The sequence below is a fragment of the Anolis sagrei genome, chromosome 3, assembly GCF_037176765.1.
Source record: "Anolis sagrei isolate rAnoSag1 chromosome 3, rAnoSag1.mat, whole genome shotgun sequence".
In the NCBI taxonomy this organism is placed as follows: Eukaryota; Metazoa; Chordata; class Lepidosauria; order Squamata; family Dactyloidae; genus Anolis; species Anolis sagrei.
The window spans coordinates 69,769,194-69,791,554 of record NC_090023.1 but is presented as its reverse complement, the minus strand read 5'-3'; the positions used below and the strand labels follow the sequence as shown (position 1 = coordinate 69,791,554).

The 22,361-nt window shown below is 40.2% G+C and overlaps 1 protein-coding gene across 1 annotated transcript; it reads right to left on the bottom strand.

Moving 5' to 3' along the window:
• Positions 1 to 1,003: 1,003 nt before the first annotated feature.
• IL10RB (interleukin 10 receptor subunit beta) lies at positions 1,004 to 20,456 on the bottom strand. Its single transcript, XM_060770395.2, has 7 exons — positions 20,066 to 20,456; positions 12,808 to 12,931; positions 10,017 to 10,180; positions 7,637 to 7,803; positions 4,402 to 4,552; positions 2,436 to 2,578; positions 1,004 to 1,660 (listed from the first exon to the last, which is right to left on the bottom strand). Exons 1-7 carry the CDS (start codon positions 20,121 to 20,123, stop codon positions 1,439 to 1,441), a joined length of 1,029 nt encoding a protein of 342 aa, XP_060626378.2. The 5' UTR covers positions 20,124 to 20,456; the 3' UTR covers positions 1,004 to 1,438.
• Positions 20,457 to 22,361: the final 1,905 nt, after the last annotated feature.

Sequence of the window (22,361 nt, the reverse complement as noted above, 5' to 3'; positions counted from 1 at the left end):
AGGGAAAAGTCAGAGGTGGTTGTGCCAGTTATTCCAACATACATATAGCCAACACTCCTCATATTCATTGGGAGTTTTCCATCCAAGTACTAACCAGGGCTGATCCTGTTTACCTACCAAGATGAAAAGGCCTTCAGTACCCTTAGGATATTTAGGATATGGGTTCACACCTACACTGTGGAATTGATGTAATTTGACATCACTTCAACTGTCATAGCTTAATACTGTGGACTCGCGGGAGTTGAAGTTTGAAGAAGCACCAGCACTCTTGGGCAGAGTAGGCAAAATACTTTGCAAAACTACAACTCCCATGGACTCATAGCATTGAGCTATGTCAGTTAAAGTGCTGTAAAACTGCATTCATTCTGCAGTGCAGATGCATCTGAAGTCTTCTATATTCCTGCGTAATATTAGCACCAATCATTTGGAGGCATAGTGAGAAGTGGATTTAGTGGCCAGCCTGTTTCCTACTCCCAAATACAGTGAACCCACTGAATTAGAGATACTTTCATGTTGACTTACAATTCAGCAATTAACTCTTTGGGTTCACTCTAGTTCTCGACAGCACCTGGATTTAGCTCAGTGTTTACTCCTCCCGGAGCATGCAGAGGGATTTCCACTTTGGAGTAAAATTGAACTATGTGTGTTGCTGTTACTTGTTGCACACCTAAAGGTAAAAATATGGAGGCCTGTTTCTGCATGCATGGTTGTAGCTGGATTGTGGTGCAAAGGCTGCCATTCCAATCTTTGTATGCTTTCAAAAATATGTAGATGTACTAGTTGCTCGAGAATGCAATCAATACAGATGTACATGTGGTGCAGATAGTATCTATCTGAAACATATGATGTCTGTGTGATCTGCATTTCCAATAATATGAACAACACATGTTGCAAATAAATACTGTCTGTGCCATGTGTACATCTGTGATGGTTCTATACGTTCAGAAGTTTGGTTATACAGACCGATGCCCTTATTTTGCTTAGGAAATGTGGCGCAACATCATGCTAATGTTCCTGAATATATTTATCACTGACATAAAAAAGCAAATATGGGATAGGAAACAAAGTTCAGTGTAAAGGTATAACAGAGAAATAATTTTATCTCATGAATTTAAACTATTCTGTACAACACAACACAATACACATCCACTCTAATAAATAGAATTTGGAATTGTAAACTGTCATTTAAGAAGAACTTGCTTAACATTTTGTCATTCTAAAATACAAGACTGACTTTGTGTAAATAAACTTTCAAATATATATTTGTATACACACGTTTCTTACCAAATATCTTGTAACAAAATAAATATTTATGTAAAAATTAAAAAAACATTGCATAAGCATAAGAATTTTGACATTTGCAATGTGCAAAGTATACAGTCCTGCTTTGTAAGTGCAACCAAGAGCCCGAAAGAGCATTATATTATTCCTTCTTGATTTAAGTGTGTATCAAAGATATACAGTCTGAACCTCCTTTAGGCTTATAGTTTTCCTCCGGGGATTGTTTAAGCTGCTGTTCTGCATTGCTCAATTGCTTCTTGCATTCATTAGCAATATGTTTTGACTCCTCTGAGAGGACAATTATCTTGTTGTAGACGTGCTCTTCTTCTTGTGAGTGAGGCATAAGAAACTGTGAACCATATGAAGGTTTGCTTAAAAACTGTGGGGAGAGAAAAAGAAATAACTGTCTAGCCATTCTCTTGAAAAAGGGGAAGACATATTTTAGCCAGAGATACAAATATTCTGTTGACTGTACCCAAGAAGTCAAAGTTGGAAACAACGGGCTAATGGCCCGTTAGAATTTAAAATTTTGACACAAGAAACCTATTTATGCTTCGCCAAGATAAGATAATGACATTTTCAATTGTACCAGCTTGCAATTATTATGTTACACAAAATGAGGTAAAGTAACCCACTCATCCTAGCTTTCCATTGACCCATTTTTAAATGGGAGAACTGACCTTGAACTGAACAAGACCCACATTTGTTTGCATTTTTGGAGTAGTAGATGGATTATAACTGATTATAAGGATCCAAGTCATATATTATTTGGAAAGTATCAGTTGCATTTACTTATTAGGACTGTAACAGTCAGGAATACTACTGGCTATTATTTTTCAAAACTTAACTTGCTGTATTTCTTCAATTTTGACATATAAACATATGACATATAAACATATCTTTAAAAATGCAGAATCACATGTGTCCTCCCTCCCTCCCTCCCTCCCTCAATAGACAGACAGACAGACAGACAGATTCTGTTGATGGTACTGAATTGAATGCACATCTTATAACTGATGGCGTCTTAGAATCGAAGGAATAAAGTAGTTTCAGAAACACAGCAAACAGTGTTCATATAAAGTACATGTTATAATTTAGGGATCAATAATAGCATTTTGTAAGGTTAGGGAGGCAAAAAGTACAAAAGAACAAACCTCTTTGAAATGTTGTGGCAAAGAATATGAAGGAAAAAAGACATATTTGATCCGTCGATAAATGTAAAAAATTATAAGGGAGAAGAAAGGAAATGATATCAACACTAGCAGTATGGCAACAGTCAGTAATCCTGGATGTAAATCTATAAGAGAAAGAGATAAACTTAAAACTGTTGTATTCAATATATTGTGGCCACAGTAGACTAGAGTCACACTGGACTAACTAGAGATTCATAGAGAGTTGTTACCTCTCTCAAGGAAAATCGTGCTTTCAAAAAATGTTATGGAAACTCCTAGCATTATGTCCCAACGCACTTTATCAGAGATCCAGGATATCTGCATGCCCATCCCCCTCCAAACACCCCACCTTGTCATGCCCAGCACTTTTTAATTTTAATTATTACATTTGGCCCAGCCATTGTTTTTAATTGTGTCATTATATGTTGTTAATGTTATTGCTTTGTTTTTTGTTTTTAAATTATTATGTTGTTGTTGTTGCTGCTGTTTTTATTGTTGTATTTGGGCTCAGCCTCTTGTAAGCCGCACCGAAGTCCTTCGGGAGATGGTAGTGGGGTACAAATAAAGGTTTATTATTATTATTATTATTATTATTATTATTATTATTATTATATTATAATTATAACTTGAATGAATGAATGAATGAATAAATAAATCTTTTTATAGGTTCTTGTGGGTTTTTTCGGGCTATAGGGCCATGTTCTAGAGGCATTTCTCCTGACGTTTCGCCTGCATCTATGGCAAGCATCCTCAGAGGTTGAGAAGGTCCTTCTCAACCTCTGAGGATGCTTGCCATAGATGCAGGCGAAACGTCAGGAGAAATGCCTCTAGAACATGGCTCTATAGCCCGAAAAAACCCACAAGAACCTAGTGATTCCAGCCATGAAAGCCTTTGACAATACAAATCTTTTTATGTTCTGCCATGGGAGAGGGCTTTCTCCTCTGTAGTATCTCAGTTATACCTCTGCTCAAAGGCTTTGTTGGAGGTTGTAAATGTAGATAAACAGAAGCTTTACCACTGTTTCTGAACCAAAATATACCCTGCAGTATAATAATGTGCCACTCAGATTTGTGTAATGAGTAACAGTAATTTTACTTCAGTTCTAAAGGTCAAACAGAGCAACAATATATACAGCAGTCTCTCTGAATTCTTACAGAGAACAGAGGAAATAAAATAGTCCTTTTAAACAGTCTTTAAAATATGCTTCATGCCTTAAAAATGATCAGGCTTCAGAGAGTTGGCAGCCATTTTCTTCCTGAATGTTTCCAGTGAGTGCTCCCTTCACTCTCTGAGATGAAAATGGCAGTTAAAACCGTTTCTCTCAGCAGCAAGATAGAGACAGTAGCCAATCAGAATTCTGCCTCCTGGCATGCTCAGACAATCAGCTGACGACACATGCCTTTCCAGTCAACCCATTACATCATGGTGCCTTTTTACAAATCCCCACAGGCTTGATTGGTCTTCAGACTGGCTTCATAGCAGCATCAAGTGAAACATGGATTTTAATCAAAATTCTTTGGGTTGAAAGATTTTACTTGAAATCCACTGGTACAAAGTTTTAATTGGCTTTTGTTTGTCTTAACAGTCAAAATGTGTAATATCCTTTAAGACTGTTTAAATTATTGCTTATTTTAAAACATTTTCAAATTGTTACAAATTGTTTGAAAGTGATTGTATTTTTATGGGATCTTGTTTTATAGGGATACAAATATTTCAGTATAAATAAATAAATAAATATACATATTAATAATCTCCTGTTCTCTTACTTGACAGTAACTGACAACAATAGGTATTAATTATGAATGAACATGCACAGGATTGTGATTTCTATAATGGTTCTTATAAAACTGATTTCATAAGCATTGAATCAGATCAGGAAGAGGACAAAAAGAATACCAACTGTTAATAATGTCCCTTCCAAACAAGCATTAAATCCCAAAATATTACCTATGCCAGTTGTATTGGTACAAATGGGTTCACTCCATTGTCCATCTTTATTCAACTCCTCAATAACTGCTTGAGCCTTGAGGCAATATGTTGTCATAGGATCCAAGTCATGTATTACTTGGAAAGTGTCAGTTGTGTTTACTTCTAGAACCTAGAAGGAAAGCATATGAAGTTGCAACAATTAACTATCAAAAAAAAAAACACTTCACAGTGCAATGGTGTTGTTGTTCATTCGTTCAGTCGTCTCCGACTCTTCGTGACCTCGTGGACCAGCCCACGCCAGAGCTCCCTGTCGGCCGTCACCACCCCCAGCTCCTTCAAGGTCAGTCCAGTCACTTCAAGGATGCCATCCATCCATCTTGCCCTAGGTCGGCCCCTCTTCCTTTTGCCTTCCACTTTCCCCAGCATAATTGTCTTCTCTAGGCTTTCCTGTCTCCTCATGATGTGGCCAAAGTACTTCAACTTTGTCTCTAGTATCCTTCCTTCCAGTGAGCAGCCGGGCTTTATTTCCTGGAGGATGGACTGGTTGGATCTTCTCGCAGTCCAAGGCACTCTCAGCACTTTCCTCCAGCACCACAGCTCAAAAGCATCGATCTTCCTTCGCTCAGCCTTCCCTATGGTCCAGCTCTCACATCCGTAGGTTACTACAGGGAATACCATGGCTTGGACTAGGCGGATCTTTGTTGCCAGTCTGATGTCTCTACTCTTTACTATTTTATCGAGACTGGACATTGCTCTCCTCCCAAGAAGTAAGCGTCTTCTGATTTCCTGGCCACAGTCTGCATCTGCAGTAATCTTTGCACCTAGAAATACAAAGTCTGTCACGGCCTCCACATTTTCTCCCTCTATTTTCCAGTTGTCAATCATTCTTGTTGCCATAATCTTGGTTTTTTTGACGTTCAGCTGCAACCCGGCTTTTGCGCTTTCTTCTTTCACCTTGATTAGAAGTGCAATGGTATTCTTGACTTATTCTGGTTAGACGAGGGCAGGACTGTGAGTAAATCCAGATGTGTTGATGAAGTCTCAAGTATGTCAGCACTATCATTCCATGCTGTTGAATCATCACGACAACAATGGTGACACAAAGCTTTCTGGCATCTGCACTGTAAGCCAAGGAATTGTTCTGTTTGAAGGAGGGCATCTTTCTTCCTTGTTCTCTTTTGCTGCTGTTCTAGACTTAAGGAACTCAAGAGTTTCTTAAGTCTAGAACAGCCACTACTACTATAAGGATTATCTCCTCAAAAGCTCCTTCTGTCCTTGAGACACCTCCAACGTGTTGTCTTCATTGTTAACTATCATCATGTGAACTTTAACTTATGGTGACTCTATGAAAAAGGGAGCAAGTTATACTCTCAAGACTTACAGAGTCAGGGTTGGGGCTTCCATGATTGAATCTATTCATCTGTAATGTGATCTTCCTCTTTTCCTATCACTTTTACCTTACTGAACATTTATGTTTTCTCATTTATATTTTCAACAGGCGGCAATATCTGTTGAACTTTTCTGTAACATTACATTTCACAACTTGATGGTCTTCCTATCAGCTTTCTTCACTTTCCAGCGTTCACAACCACACATAGAAACTGACAATACAGAGGCATGGACCATTCTAACTTTAGTATTCAATTATTTATCTTTATTTATTTATAGTGTTGCTACCCCACTTTTGAATTGCAGACTCAAGGCAACTTACAACATGAAAACACACAAATTCCAACAGTTAAAATGGATAAAACAACAATAAAATGAGATCCTAATAAAAAACATACAACAATCAAACAAGTAAAATTCTCCTCCATAACTATCTCCACTGACAATCTGTTATTTACAAGCTAAAATTCCTGAGACTCCCACCATGTGTCACTCAAAGGCTTTCTTAAATAGGAAGGTCTTGACCCCTTTCATAAAACTAAGTAGGGATGGTGCTGCCCTTAATTCCTCTGGGAGAGCGTTCCAGAGAGAAGGTGCTGCACTTTCTCTCGTGATGCGGAGACACATACTAATGAGAGCACGACTGGCAATGAGTGTTTCCCCACTGAATCTGAGTGTTTACACTTTACACTTCAGGTTCTTGTTTAGATCCTTAAGAGCTGCCCTTCCAAGTTCTACTTCTGATTTCTTGACTGTGGGATGACCTGCCAGAAGAGATCCGACTATGAATTGTAAATTTACATTATATTGTGTTCTCTTTTAACCTTTATACTGTGTATTTTAAGATATTTTAATGTATTTTTGGTATTGTGTTATAACTGTATTGTACCCCACTTTGAGCCATGAGGAGAGGTGAGTAACAAAAATTTATTATTGTTACTGATTGCAGACTCCATGCTGATTAATAACTGAGCCAAAGTATGGAAAATCTTTACCTTTTTCTATGCTTCATCATCTATTTTAAAGTCATTGCTTTTCTTTTCTTCCTGTTCAGCTGTAAAACTGAATTTCCACTTTCTTCCTTGACTTTCTCCAGTAATTGTCCCAAGTCTTTGCTATTTGCTTCTAATAGTATAGTGTCATCTGCATACCTTCAAATGCTAATGTTCTTTCTTTCAATTTTCACACTTCCTTCCTCTGAGTCTAATCCTGCTTTAGGTATGATATACTGAGGTAAACAAATAGGGTTATTTGTTTGTTTGTTTGTTTGTTTGTTTCTATTTGTATACCGCCTTTCTCAGCCTGTGGCCTTGCCTGAGCCCCTTGCTAATTGGAAATCAATTCTCTGTCACAAGCATAGTCTCTTGATTGAATAGAGTTTATGCATCAGGACAATCAAATATTGTGGCACACCCATTTCTTTAAGGGTGATCCATAACTTTTCATGACCGACATAATCAAAGACTTTGCTATAATTTATGAAGCACAGGCTGATTTCCTTCTGAAATTCTTTTCCATTCTCTATTATCAAACATGTTTGCATATCTGTCTACTATCAATTAATTTTCTTTTGTCCATACTTGCTAGGTCTTGAGCCTCTCTCTTCATCTAAATCACAAATCTGTATCCGGAAGCTTGGTGGAACCAGCTGCTTCTATTATGTGCCATAGGAGATCTCATTTTGTTTGGTTCCAGACTGAAACTTGCTAGAATCTATAGGGATCTGGTTGTTGTAACTGTCTTGTAATAAGGTTAACTGTTAGTCTTTCAGAAATCAGAATATTCCTATACTTCCTAACAGGAAAAAGTATAGTTAAACACCAAAAGAAGCAGTTGCAAATCTCCAAATGCCAGCAAACATTACCTGTTCAGTATTGCGATATTTTTTCCAGATTCTAATCCTGTAAATCACAGAAGCATAGAAATCCTTCAGGGATCCAGCATTGCGTGTAAATCTAGGTTCTATGAGCTGTACATTCAGGACTCCAGGTTTTGTGGCTTCAACTTGTATAGCAGGTGGCCCAATATGTGCTAAAAGACAAGGGGAAAAACAACAGGCCTCTTTTTGTTACTCTGCTCTTGGATCCATTTAGATACAGTACAATATTTGTATCCTTGAGGCTACATTCTAAGATGTGGTAGCCTGAAACTATAAATAAGAGTGAACACTATATCTTGACTATACTTGGACCAGAAGCATACCATAGAATTGCACTGGAGGACTTAGGGAGGCCTACAAACACCTCGGGTAGTGGGCAAGGGATGTTATTTGGCTCGTAGGTAAATGAAACCATGGATAGCAAATCTATGGGCAAGGGAGTTGCAAGGCTTTAGCACAGCAGGCTAACCACCAAGCTGCAGTAAATCTTGCCAACCGAAAGGTTGACAGTTCAAAGCCTGGGTCAGGGTGAGTGTCTGACCATTCAGCCCAGCTCACTGCCTACCTAGCAGATTGAAAACAGTGATGTGAGTAGATAAATAGGTACTGCGTTAAAACCAAGGATGTATAAGGCACCCAGGAAATGCCAGCAATCAAAAAGAAAGAAAGAAAGAAAGAAAGAAAGAAAGAAAGAGAAAAAAGGAGGAAATTTACAAGCTCTTACCCTAACCCCTCCCACATCACCAGAACCAAACAGCCTCCAAGAAGCCGAACTTGAGAAAGCCTATATGCCTCTATTTGTCCTGTCACTGTATAATTGTACAATTGAATGTTTGCCGTACATGTGTTCTGTGATCCGCTTTAAGTCCCCTTCGGGGTGAGAAGGGCAGAATAGAAATACTGCAAATAAATAAATAAACAAAAAAACTAAAAACAAATAGTGCATATAGCATACTTCATCATCTGCTTTTTCCTTCACATAAGAGACTGCAAACATCTTGAATGTCAGCTTATAGAATATTTTGTTTTTCAAAGCAGTCCAAGGAATACAATTGCAAATGAACAAAAAAAACCCTGAAATTATGGAAACGAGCCCAACAAAGAGAAGGGCCTTTTGAAGTTGTAGAAGAAATGAAACAGAATAAAAGTGAGTCAATTGGATCAAAGGGCATTAAGGAGAAACGTTCATGTTCCATGAGGAATACTATCGGCTTACTAATAAGCAATAATAACAATTATTTAAAACCATTGGTATAACTGGGAAAACTCCTTTTGTCTTTTTGAACCCATACATTTTCCTTCCTTAGTTTAGTGCAATATTTACTATAATAGGACTCTGTATTTCATATCTGGTTTGCCTTTGACTATAAAATATGCGATGTTCAATATTTGCTACAAGATGTCAGATAGATAGCAGCTTTAATATTATTGAGGCTCGTGGCCAACAGACAGAGAAATTGTTGCACAAAGCAGTTTTTCTACCAAAGACAAGGATGCACGAAGATATTTTGTTGTCTGAGGAAATAGACTGGAGTAAGCTGTATCATCTGTTGCCTCAGGCTCCAAAAAGTCTTGGTGCATCATTGACTTAGTGCACAAGAACTGTTTTCTGTTGACTAGCAGTGTCAATAATATTAAATATTGTATTGTCGCAGGTTTTCATGGCCGGAATCACTCAGTTACTGTAAGTTTTTTGGACTGAATGGCCATGCTCCAGAAGCACTCTTTCCTGACATTTCACCTGCAACTATGGCAGGCATCCTCAGAGGTTGTGAGGTCACAACCTCTGAGGTTGCTTGCCATAGATGCAGGCAAAACATCAGGAGAGAATGCTTCTGGAACATGGCCATACAGCCCAAAAAACTTACAGCAACCATATTAAATACACTGCCTGTTGTCTAATGCCCAGTAGCACAGGCTGAACATCAAATATTTTGTACTGAAAGGCAAATTCTAAATCTATTATCAAAGAGGGAGACATGACCTTTGATTCCCTCTCTTATGACTATAAGATTCTCTTGCTTTTCCAGGATCAATGAGGGAAGAAAGCAGTGTGCTAAGAGAAAATATGGGAAAGACTGGGAATCTGAAAGACCCACCCATTTTCTAGTTGTTGCACATGCCCCCAAATTGCCAGTGATCATCACATTAGATAGTAAATGCTAGATCTGGCATATGTTAATTCCCTCCCTCTAAAACTAGAAAACGTGCTTGGGGACAAGGAACAAACTCCCCCTGCTCCCTCATGCCCATCTGTTATCATGATCCCAGAAGCGTTTTGAAGGCTCCAGTTTCAGGATTCTCAAAAATAAATTTAGGATTACCCTTCTCTTACATGGACAATTGAACAGAGAGAATGACTTACTCTGTCTGTTTGGTGTAAAGGTGATATTCACCCATTTTGAGTATTCATTCTCAAATTCAGTTCTGACTTGTATAGTGGAAGGACCATATACAGGTATATTTGACACATTACACTTTGTGAAGACAATTCTTCGGCACATATCACTGAACACATCACTAAACTTTCTGTAAAAGAAAGAATATCATTAACATGCTGTCTGAAAAAATAAAAAGTCCCTTCTCTCACTTCAGGCAATAAATCACAGTGTTCATTTTATGAATAATGCAGGGCTATTACACATGAAAAACCTCATCTGGAAGCACCCAAAATTATGTACAGTATGGCCAATGGAAGGGGACTTGCCCTGGTGACAAAATAGTATGATAAAGCAGATTAAATAGCAAGCAAGATGAGTCACATGTTGCAAGTACAATGGAATATGCTGTTGTAAGCCATTCTTCCAGCAAGGCATCTTGACTAGTAGCTTTCATTTTGGCTGAAATGATTGCATGCATGGTTCCAACATGGTCTTCAACTCCCAGAAATCCTAACAGCTGGTAAACTGGCTGGGATTTCTGGGAATTGTAGGGCAAAACAAATGGGGACCCACAGGTTGAGAACCACTGTTCTAGACCAATGGCTTAGGACAGTGGCTCCCAACCTTTTTTTGACCAGAGACCACTTGACCAGGGACTACTTTGAGCAGGGACCACTCTCAACATTAGTACCAAAAGGGTTATGAATCGGTTTTTGTTCGACTTTAGATTGGGTTTGGTGATTTGGGGTGCCGATTCAGAAAATTGCATTGGACAGAGAAATCAGCTCTAGTTTCTGATACAGAATACACACCATCCAGTAGTCACCATCTGCTCGCCCACAGAAAACCATATTCAATAATCTAGAGCTGATGTGGTGGTAGTAATCTTTCATGGGTAGTCAGCTTCCTGTTGCTTCGGCACTATAAGAGGGTTTTGCGAGACCAGTCGCTCTCGTTGTCACATGTTTTTGAGGTAATGGTATAGTAATGGTAAGGCCGTGGACCATATTTTCGTTCTTGCAGACCACAGTTTGGGAACCTCTGATGGTCCACGGACCACAGTTTGGGAACCACTGGCTTAGTAGTATGACCAGCAAAGGACAATTGGCCCTTTCTTGAGTTTTTTTTCTCCTTTCTCCTTGGCTTCCTCTGAAGTTTTTACATGCCAGTCATCTTAACTAAATAACCACACAAGCAGCAGCACGGCCCTTACCCTTTCCTAATGCAGTTTACACAAACATTTCAAATCATAATTGTGGAGAAAAGTATCAAGAGGCTCCCATTTCTCTTAGGCAAGGATCTATTTTTGCCACTTAACCTCAACATGCATTTCCCCACTCATTTGCTATAAAGAAGAGGCACCAATCATGTGATCTCCAGATATTGTTAGGTTGCAGCTCCCAGCAGCCTTCTCAGCAGAGCCAAAGGTGTGGAAGGTTAGGAGCAGTAGCCCAACAACAATTGGTCCATATTTTGCTCTGACTCCTATAAAGCAAGTGCACATTTCTTTTAACAAAAGGATATAAAAGTGTGCCTTCAGTGAAAAATATGAATGAAAGAAATTAACACTGATCTTAGGAGCCTGTGACAGGGATAGCACTTTTAATCTTGTACCCATTACTCTGACCCGGCCCAGTTTTATAGTGTCTTGATGTATTGTTTATTGTTTGTTGTTCATACTGCTTAACTGTTTTTAATTTGCTTTAGGTATTGTATTGTTGTATTGTGTTTTGAGGCCTGGCCTATGTAAGCCGCATCAAGTCCTTCAGGAGATGCTAGCGGGGTACAAATTATTAATAATAATAGTAATAATAATAATAATAATAATAATAATATAATAGCAAATGCAAAGATATTGCATGGAGAAAAGGGGTAAGTAAGGTGAAGCTACTCTTCTTTCCAAGCCAGAGGCTATATTTATCTTAGAAGAAAAACATGAAGGGCACTCCCAAAAGGAAATCTGTTCTGTTTGTTATTTGTTCTATATGCCATGGTGCAGTGAACTCAGTTTTGTATTTATTCATTGTTTTAAATTGTTTTGAAGTCAGATCAGCTATTGTGACTATATGCCGACAATGAATGCCTGTAACATCTGTCATGTCACATAAACTTCCTGTCATAACTCTAACTACATTATTCACATTCAAATGAATGGGAAGACGAGTCAAATGAGAAATGTTATTCATTCTTTAATTTGTAAATTGATTGCCCAATTATGTATTGATATCTCACCTTTATCCTTAGGATGGGTTGCAGGGTAAGCTTACAACAAATTAAAACATATTGAAACACCTGCTAAAGTTTTAAAATATTTTAAACAACCATTAAAACACTTTTAAAAACCATTAAACTTACAAAAATGTTAAAACAGTCGCACCTTCATTTATATTTAGCTCCTCACTGGAGTCCTGAGTGCATAAAAAAGGTCTTGCCTACAGAAGTGGTTCTCAACCTGTGGGTCCCCAGGTGTTTTGGCCTACAACTCCCAGAAATCCCAGCCAGTTTACCAGCTGTTAGGATTTCTGGGAGTTGAAGGCCACAACATCTGGGGACCCAGAGATTGAGAACCACTGGCCTACAGTCTAATTTTCCTGAAAGGGGCATTCCACACTCTAGGCGCAGCAACCAAGAAGTCCCTGTTCCATCTCCCCACCAAATGTACCTCTGAAGGTGTGCCTCTTTTCTATGGAAAAAGAGGTACAATAGTGCAAGTGTCCCGTGTCTACCCTTATAATAGATATTATTAAAATTATTAGCCTTCCTTGTAACACTTACGTTTTGTACTGAACAGTGTAAACCAGGTTTTCCTTGTGAAAATCAGGTGGATCCCACTTTAGAACACTATCCAACATGACAGAATGAAGGTGTACATTTTGAGGCTCTGGCACCATTCCATATGCTGCAATACATAAACAAAATACACTGTTTGACTTAAGTAACATTAGAATTCTATAATTTATCAGGAAAAATCACACACGCGCACACACTTTTAAATGTGTTTAATATGTCAATATAGTTAATTCCTTTCATGGACATGCCAAGTTCTTCACACTGCATAAAAAAGAGGGTTGGAACTTTAATAGTGGCAACACTGCTGTAAAGAAGCCATGCAATGAAACCAAAGAACAACACTTACTTTAGGCCACAATTGTGACAACACTTACTTTAGACCACAAGGTAATACAAGGCTCAGTTCTTCACATCACTTTACACTAGTGTGACATAGGAAGGGCAAGTCTTTTTGCTCCGAGGTAAGGTAGGTATGTAACTAACGCGTGGTATGCATGACATTCTTTGGTTTTGTTGTGTGGCATCTTTACAGCAGTGTTGCCACTATTAAAGTTCCAACTCTGTACTCATAACATGTGTTTCGTGCTATGTTGGTTTATCATAGCAGAGTACCAGATGAACCAACCTGGACACAACATATTATTTGATAACATAGAAGTGTTAGACCACTCTAACAACTGCCATGTCAGACTATCCAGAGAAGCCATTGAAATTCACAGGCATGTGGACCATTTCAACAGAAAGGAGAAAACCATGAAAACAAACAAAATCTGGCTATCAGTATTTAAAAAAACTCTAAAATCAGAACAGTATATAAAGAGCAACACTCAAAAAATGGAAATTCCAGACAAGAATCAATCAAGGCCAGCTAACACCTCCCAACAAAGAATCCCCCCAGGCAGTAACCAGCCAAGCTTTGAAGCTGCAGGGCCATTCAATGCTAATCAAAGTGGCCAATAGCAACATTCACACTTGCCTCAAACAGACAAGAGGTTTTTCTCCCACCCTGGATAATTACAGATTTCTAAATCTCACTTGCCTAGTTTCCAACAGACCTCAACCTCTGAGGATGCCTGCCATAGTTGCAGGTAAAATGTCAGGAGAGAATGCTTCTGGAATATGGCTATGGTTGCACTCCAGGACAAAGAAAGTCCTCTGACTTTCAACACCACACATTGAATTAAAAAAACAATCCTTTTATTGGAGATAATTAAAAAGCAGCAAAGTAAAAACACTTTAAAGGAATAGGTAAATCCAATTAGATAAGAACATAAGCAGGAACAAAATAGTCCAGGGTAAAGTTCAGCAAAGTCCATGAAAACAAAGTCCATACTTCTCTAATATAATAAAAAAACAAACAGGAAACATTAATCCAAGGCATGGGTATGCAGTCATAAAATCCAAAAATTAAAAACCATGAAACAAGAAGTACTTAAGCATGAATCTTCTAAGCTAGGCTTCCATGAAACATGGACGAGAACTTGATTCCAAATTATGCTTCATCTGGCTACATTTCTCGTACTTGAGACTTTTATCCCCTCATTAAGCTATCCCCAGAACTTAGAAATTGGTCTTGCTTTAGTTGAGATTCCCTTATCTTTTTCTGTTGAACCTGGCAGAACGCTGAAGCCACTGTTCGGCTTGTCTGTTTTGACTAAAACTGTTGTTTGTTTTGTCAAGTTCAGATACTTTTCCAAGGTCTGAGTCAGATGCAGAATTTTTCATTTTTAAAGTAGAGCCAATAGGTCTTACATTAGTATTGTTTGGCAGTCAGAGTAACCTCCAAAAATTATTAGGCAGATCAATGGTTGAGTTAACATTAATGAGGAAGTTCTAATTTTCACTAAAGGTCTGAATTAGAATAACACATTCTCTCTGTTTATTGGTTTAGCTAGAACCACAATAGAGTTGTTAGAAAGTGTTTTGTGAATGTTTGCTGAATTGGAAACTATCAGTTCTTTCTTCATTTAATTGCCCCCCCCCCCCCCCTGATCTCATCATCTTAACAATTCTACCCCAACTGTATGCTTGATATACAGTACCTATACACATAGATATTACTAATTATATCCAAAATTCTGAATAATCTGTTGAAATGAGCTATCATGCCTGAAGGTTTATGCTAGGAAAACAATATGTGATATGTATTTATAGTGTAATTCAATAGTTAAGCATTGTGATTGATTGAGATACTACTTTACCTGTATCGACAACAATTAAAAAAAAATTGCTGCAATCCGTTTTTTAAATACCAAAGGAGGCACTTGTTATTTTTGCAGCAACATCTCAATGCAATTGCCCAAATTGTGTTTTTTTTAATGAAGACCTATTGAAATCAATTGGTTTTCTGTTAGTCATGAATAACCTACAATTTACCGTAAGATTGGATCCACATTCAGAGTAACTAAATGCATTAAAAATTTGGATCAAAGCCTAGATTTTGTTCTTTATAGTTTTCAGTCATTGTTTATCAGCACTTCATTGCAACTTTGTTTGGTTGCATGCTGTATGTCATTTCTGGTGTGAGAGAATGAGCCATCTACAAAGATGTTTCATAGGGGACGCCCAGATGTGTTACAATCCTGCAGGGAGGCTTCTTTCATGTCCCTGGGAATTACAACCAGACACTGTAAAGACATCTGCCCTTGCGCTTTGCTACTCTGCTGAATACGCATGACCAGTGTGGAATATATTGCTCTACACCACTGGAGAAATTATACTGATTAGCCAGTATTGCATCACCCGACATCTATCGGGAAGTAGCAGCCTGTAATGAAAGGATAAGGCAGTGACATCTCCGGCCCATCCTCTGTTTGGATATCAGCCAGCATGCCAATGCTTTAAATCAGGAAACAGCTTTCTAAGATCTACAGAGATACTTGCAGGAACATCTCAGCAAGCAAGAGTCCAAAAGTGGCAGGCTAAAACCCGGAACCTCAATCTATGGCTGATACTGGATGAGAGACTCCCTCCAGGCACATAGAAGACTGGGCATCTTGGAGGATGTTGAAACACACTTGCTCTGGCACCACGCGGTGAAGAGCCAATATTCAGAAATGGGGCTACAAAGTGGAGTGCACAACATGCGAGTATGGATAAGAGCAAACCACAGACCACCTACTACAATGCACCCTGAGCCCTGCTACGTACACAATGGAGGACCTCCTTACAGAGACAGCAGAGGCACTCCAAGTGGCCAGCTTCTGGTCAAAGGACATTTACCACAATGCCAAGTTTTTTTTACTTTGCTTATGTTTTTAAATACATTATAACTGTACCCTCAATTCACTTCTGATATGATAAATTTCCAATCCTGAAAAATGCCACAACAAAGATACTGTGAATCACACCGAAAATTCTATTAATCTCATGAGCCTGTGAGTTTCCCTTTCCAGTTCTGTTTTTGGAGATATATATATATATATATATATCCCTCTTAGCTACTGCAAAACTGAAACAAGAAAGTGTTTCATTATTTTTATAGTGCAGCCAAATGTTCTTTAGCATTATTTGTTTTCAATTTGAGGAAAGCAAACTTACTCAGTACTTGAATTTTCCAAGCCAATTTCATCTCGTCTTTCCAAGCTATCTGCTCAGAATTATTAAGTGTGGTATAATCAAGAAGAGTAAACAAATGAGTAATTTCTGGTTATTGAGAAAAATATTGGGATACCAGATGTGCACACTGCCCATAATCTAGTCGTTGAATAACTTAAGAACACATTTATTTTTACATAGTAATGTACTTTGGATCATGTCCAATTAGACTACCTTCCAAGCACAAAACTTGGAAGGTAGTCTAATTGAGAATTAATTAACATGGATTATAGAGATCACACAACTCTATTTGAGAATTAGTTAACATGGATTATAGAGATCACACCACTTCCTTTCTCCAACAGACAAATTGCCTGACTTTTTTGTTTCTAGAGACAATGCAAAGTGATGCCATTTTGGAGACATCTGATTTTTCTGGATTTCAGCTCTCAGAATTCTGCAGGCAGAACAACTATGTATTGATGAAAGTTCAAGAAGACAATGTTAAAGGAAGGTACAGCTAAATATTAAGGAAACAAATGTTCACAGAAGAGTTACACAATGATGACAAAGACATTTAAGTAGTGTAAGATATTTTATACCTTGACTTAGTCATCAATAAGAACAGAGATTGCAGTCAAGAAATCAGAAGAAAGCTAAACCCTGGAAGGGCAGTTACCAAGTGCAAAGATGAAAAATTAAATATGAAACACAGGATCATCCATGGTATGGGGCTGTGGTAGCAAAGCTGGTTAAACCATTAGCTGCAGGAAATCTGCTGACTGGAGGGTCAGCAGTTTGAAGCCGCAAGTCAGGGTGAGCTCCTGGCTGTCAGCCCTAGCTTCTGCATACCTAGTAGTTCTAAAGCATGTAATGTGAATAGATCAATAGGTAAAAGGGTGCATGTGGCACCCTTTTACCTCCAACCAGAATCAGGAGATTCCAGCAACTGAAAATCTTGTATTTTTAGTTCTTTGTAGTGATTCCTTCCTTGTTTTCAGGGGATGTTATTTGGTCACACACTACTTTGAACTGAGAGCTGCTGAGATAAAGGTATGGTGTGGATGGGTCCTCAGATAACTCAGTACAGACCAGATATTGTGGGATTTTCTGCCTTGACATTCTAGGTTATATGGCCGTGAAGAAGGGCCTCCACTTGAAATTTTCTCTTTTGACGTCTATGGAAATCCAGAAAGAGGAACAAGAGTATCAAGAGCTAGTCAAACCTCAAATTTTATTAAAAGTTAAAATGACTAAACTGAGGTTTTTGTACATCTCATATAACAAACATGACACACTGGAAAAGACATTAATGGGAGAAACAGGTGAAGAAGACCACATTAGAGAAGATTGATTCAAACTAGGGCATGGGGGCTGTGAATAACAAGGTCCCTCATATCATGTGTTCTGTTTTGATGTAATTTGTTTATATGTCTTCTCTTTGGCATTGAAAGTTTGCGATATATGTTGGAAACCTTCCTGAGTCCCTTTGGGGAGATAAATTATTATTATTGACACACAACAAGGTTAGTACACAGCAAACAAGATCACTATGCTGGCTGCTGTATTGGATCACATGTCGGACACTTCCCAAGTGTCTAGGACTATGTGATGTATCGGCGAATAATGCGTACAGATCCCAGTAGCGTGGCCTTTTGCAGCTGACAGATAGTAATTTTGTCAGCGCCGCTTGTGTTTAAGTGCAGGCCAAGGCCTTTAGGCACTGCCCCCAGTGTGCCGATCACCACTGGGACCACCTTGACGGGCTTGTGCCAGAGTCTTTGCAGTTCAATCTTTAAATAATAATAATAATAATAATAATTATTATTATTATTATTATTATTATTCATGGTGTCGCATTTAGTCAAAAATGGGCTTGAGAGCACAGGACAACAATTCCACAACCCACTTTCTTGTTCAATGATATAGAATTCTAGAGTTTATAGTTTGGTGCGAAACCAGCACTCTTTGGCAGGGAAGGCTTAAAGCCTATAACACTACGTCTCCCATAACTCCACAGCATTGAGAAGGCAGATAAAGCAACATATCCATACACTTGACAAGTTAGTGTGTTGGCTGCAGTGTGTAGACATGTCACCCAAACATAAGAAAAAAAAACTCCTGAGTCTATGTGAAAAAAGAAATAAATTATATTTTTAAAAAATATAAATGGAAAGGTTTTCATGAGATATGTTGTGTCCCCATACATTTCATTGCTACAACTTACATATTTCTTATAAGGGTTGGTTTAACCTCCAGTTTGCTAGTAAACCTGAATTACAGTATTGTAAAATGTTATGTATCACCAACATGAAATGCTTAGAAAGTTCTGCTCTAGGGTAGTGGCTGCCAGCCTTTGGTCCTCAAGGTTTTTGGTGATTTCAACTCCCAGAAATCCCAGCCATTCAGGAATTCTGGGAGCTGAAGTCCAAAAGACCTGGAAGACCAAATATTGGGGAGACACTCCTAGAGCAGGCATGGGCAAACTTGGGCCCATCCCTCCAGGTGTTTTAGACTTCTGCCATTCCTAACAGCCTCAGGCCCTTTCCTTTCCCCCCTCAGCTGCTTAAGTGAAAGGGAAAAGGAAGGAGCCTGAGCATATCAGGAATGATGGGAGTTGAAGTCCAAATCACCTGGAGTGAGGGCCCAAATTTGCCCATGGAAATCTGACCAGACATAGACAAGAGCAGTGGTTCTCAACCTGTGGGTCCTCAAGTATTTTGGCCTACAACTCCCAGAAATCCCAGCTAGTTTACCAGCTGTTAGGATTTCTGGGAGTTGAAGCCCAAAACATCTGGGGACCCACAGGTTGAGAACCACTGGACTAGAGTCTATGAGGAACTGCAATTCCTGAAGGCTATGGAAGCAGGGAAGTGGTAGTTTTACAAGGTCTTTAGCTGTCTCTGCCAAAGGGCAAGGACGCTAGTGCCTCACCAAACTGCAACTCCCATGATCCCATAGCGCTGAGCCAGGGCATTGATTCTACAGTATAGATCAGGCATGGGCAAACTTGGGCCCTCCAGGTGTTTTGGACTTCAATTCCCACCATTCCCTTACAGCAGTGGTTGCCAACTTTTGAGCCTCCTGGCTTTGGACTTCAACTTCCAGAAATCCCAGCCAGTTTACCAGCTGTTAGGAACGGTGGGAGCTGAAGTCCAAAACACTGGGAGGCTCAAAGTTTGGGAACCACTGCCCTACAGTCTCCTTAAATGGCTGAGGGGAAAAAGGGGGGGGGCTAAAGCTGTTAGGAATGGTGGGAGTTGAAGTCCAAAACACCCGGAGGGAGGGCCAAGTTGGCCCAGGCCTGGATTAGATGCAGCCCTTGATACCCAATCGAACCAATTAGTAAATGACACTTATAACCCAGGAACAGAAATCGTGTTACTTGTTGTTGTTGTTGTTGTTGTTGTTGTTGTCACTATTCGTCTTATTGTTTGAATTCCGCCTTATCTTTCCTAGGGCCCCTCCACACAGCCCATATCCCAGAATATCAAGGAAGGAAATCCCCCATTATCTGAGTGTAGACTCAGATAACCCAGTTCAAAGCAGGTAATGTGGGATCTTCTGCCTTGATATCCAGGGAGAACGGGCTGTGGTGGAAGGGCCCTAAGTAAGAGATCCAAAGGGGCTCCAATGTAGGTAGCCCTTCCCTTCCCTCGCCACTCCCCCAACCCCCCCTCCTACTGCCTGCCCTCCCCATCCTTACCAGACCAGAAGAGAAGAAGGTGGAGAAGGAAGAAGGCCTGCCAGGATCGTGGGGCCATCGCCCCTTCACGGAGCCCCACCGAAGCGGACCTTCTGGGGAGCTCTCCTTGGGACCCTTTGGCCAGCGCCTTGTGGGTTTCGCTTTGCTTCTGCTGCGCTGGGATTTCCTCCAGCCACTACTTCCTCCTCCTCCTCCTCCTCCTCCCTCTCCCGGGCCGCAGCCAGGTGAACCTTGTTCCCAGAGAGGCCGTCGCCTTGGCACCCGGCCCGGGAACTCCTGCTTTCCAAGCCGGGCCAAGGCAAGAAGCAGCAAACCCGCTTCCCCGCCTTGCCTAGGTGCAGCCCGGGCCGGCGCTGCCTCCGCCTCCAGGGAACCCAGGGACGCCATGAAGGGGGGGGGGGGGCTGTGACGTCACCAAGGGGATTCCAAACCCAGTGGGTGACACCCTCCGGCTCAGGGGGGCAGTGACATGACTGCAGGTCAGGCATGGGCAAACTTCGGCTCTCCCTCGCCTCTGCAGGAGTCTGCCCTATACCATGCTGCTGTGGACAAGTCTACATAGGTAAAGGTAACGCTTTTCCCTTGACATTAAGTCTAATCGTGTCCCACTCTGGGGGTTGGTGTTCATCTCCATTTCTAAGCTGAAGAGCCGGCGTTGTCCGTAGACACCTCCAAGGTCATGTGGCTATCATGACTGCATGGAGCGCTGTTACCTGCTCGCTGGAGCGGTACCTACTGGTCTACTGAAGGGTCAGAAGGCATGATCACTGAGTTTGCAGATGACACCAGATTGGGAGGGATAGCCAATACTCCAGAAGACAGGAGCAGAATTCAAAACCATCTTAACAGATTAGAGAGATGGGCCAAAGCTAACAAAATGAACTTCAACGGGGAAAAAATGCAAGATACTCCACTTTGGCAGAAAAATTGAAGTGCAAAGATACAGAATGGGGGACGCGTGGCTCGAGAGCAGTACGTGTGAAAAAGATCTTGGGGTCCTCGTGGACAAGAAGTTAAACATGAGCTAACACAATGTGATGCGGCGGCAAAAAAAAAAAAAAAGCCAATGGGATTTTGGCCTGCATCAATAGGTGTATAGTGTCTAGATCCAGGGAAGTCATGCTACACCTCTATTGTGCCTTGGTTAGACCACACCTGGAATATTGTGTCCAATTCTGGGCACCACAATTTATGGGAAATGTTGACAAGCTGGAATGTGTCCAGAGGAGGGCGACTAAAATGATCGAGGGTCTGGAGAACAAGCCCTATGAGGAATGGCTTAAAGAGCTGGGCTTGTTTAGCCTGAAGAAGAGAAGGCTGAAAGGAGACATAATAGCCCTGTATAAATATGTGAGAGGAAGTCATAGGGAGGAGGGAGCAAACATGTTTTCTGCTGCCCTGGAGACTAGGATGCAATGGAACAATGGCTTCAAACTACAAGAAAGGAGATTCCACCTGAACGTGAGGAAGAACTTCCTGACTGTGAGAGCCATTCAGCAGTGGAACTCTCTGCCCTGGAGTGTGGTGGGGGCTCCTTCTTTGGAGGCTTTTAAGCAGAGATTGCATGGCCATCTGTCAGGGGTGCTTTGAATGTGATTTTCCTGCTTCTTGGCAGAGGGTTAAACTGGATGGCCCATGAGGTCTTTTCCAACTCTATGATTCTACAGTATTATTCAACTCACATTTGCATGTTTTCGAATTCCTAGGTTGGCAGAAGCTGGGTCTAACAATGGGAGCTCCCTGCACTCCCCGGATTCGAACCCATGATCTTTTGGTTAGCAATTTCAGCAGCTCAGCGGTTTAACCCACTGTGCCACCACAGCCCTACATGTGATGCAACAGCTAAAAAAGCAAATGTGATTTAAGCTGAGGATGGGTGGCCATCCGTTGGGAGTGCTTGATTGTATTTTCTTGCATGGCAGGAGATTGGCCTTTGTGGTGTTTCCCAAAATTGTCTTTCTAGGATTCCATGATTTTAAGACACTTGCTTTGAGAAGGGGAAAAAACCTGTTCATTCTCGAAATATAAATGTACAGGGAAGTAATCTATAGTTACACAAACTAGGGCATGTTCAGGCTCTTCTGCAGTGGTTCTTCTGGTAACATAAAAGGCAGTGGGGGGATGGTACTTTGCAAAACTAACAAGTAACAAAAATGATTAACAACCTCTGCCTCACAACCTCTAAGGATGCTTGCCATAGATGTGGGTGAAACATCAGGAGAGAATGCTTCTGGAACATGGCCATACAATCCAGAAAACACAGCAACCCAGTAATTCTGGCCATGAAAGTATTCGA

Coding starts and splice junctions, on each gene's coding strand:
- IL10RB (XM_060770395.2), bottom strand. CDS start 20,123: ATGGCCCCACGATCCTGGCAGGCCTTCTTCCTTCTCCACCTTCTTCTC. Junction 10,181..12,807: donor TACACTGTTCAGTACAAAAC/GTAAGTGTTACA, acceptor TTTCTTTTACAG/AAAGTTTAGTGATGTGTTCA. Junction 4,553..7,636: donor AATATCGCAATACTGAACAG/GTAATGTTTGCT, acceptor CTTTCCTTCTAG/GTTCTAGAAGTAAACACAAC.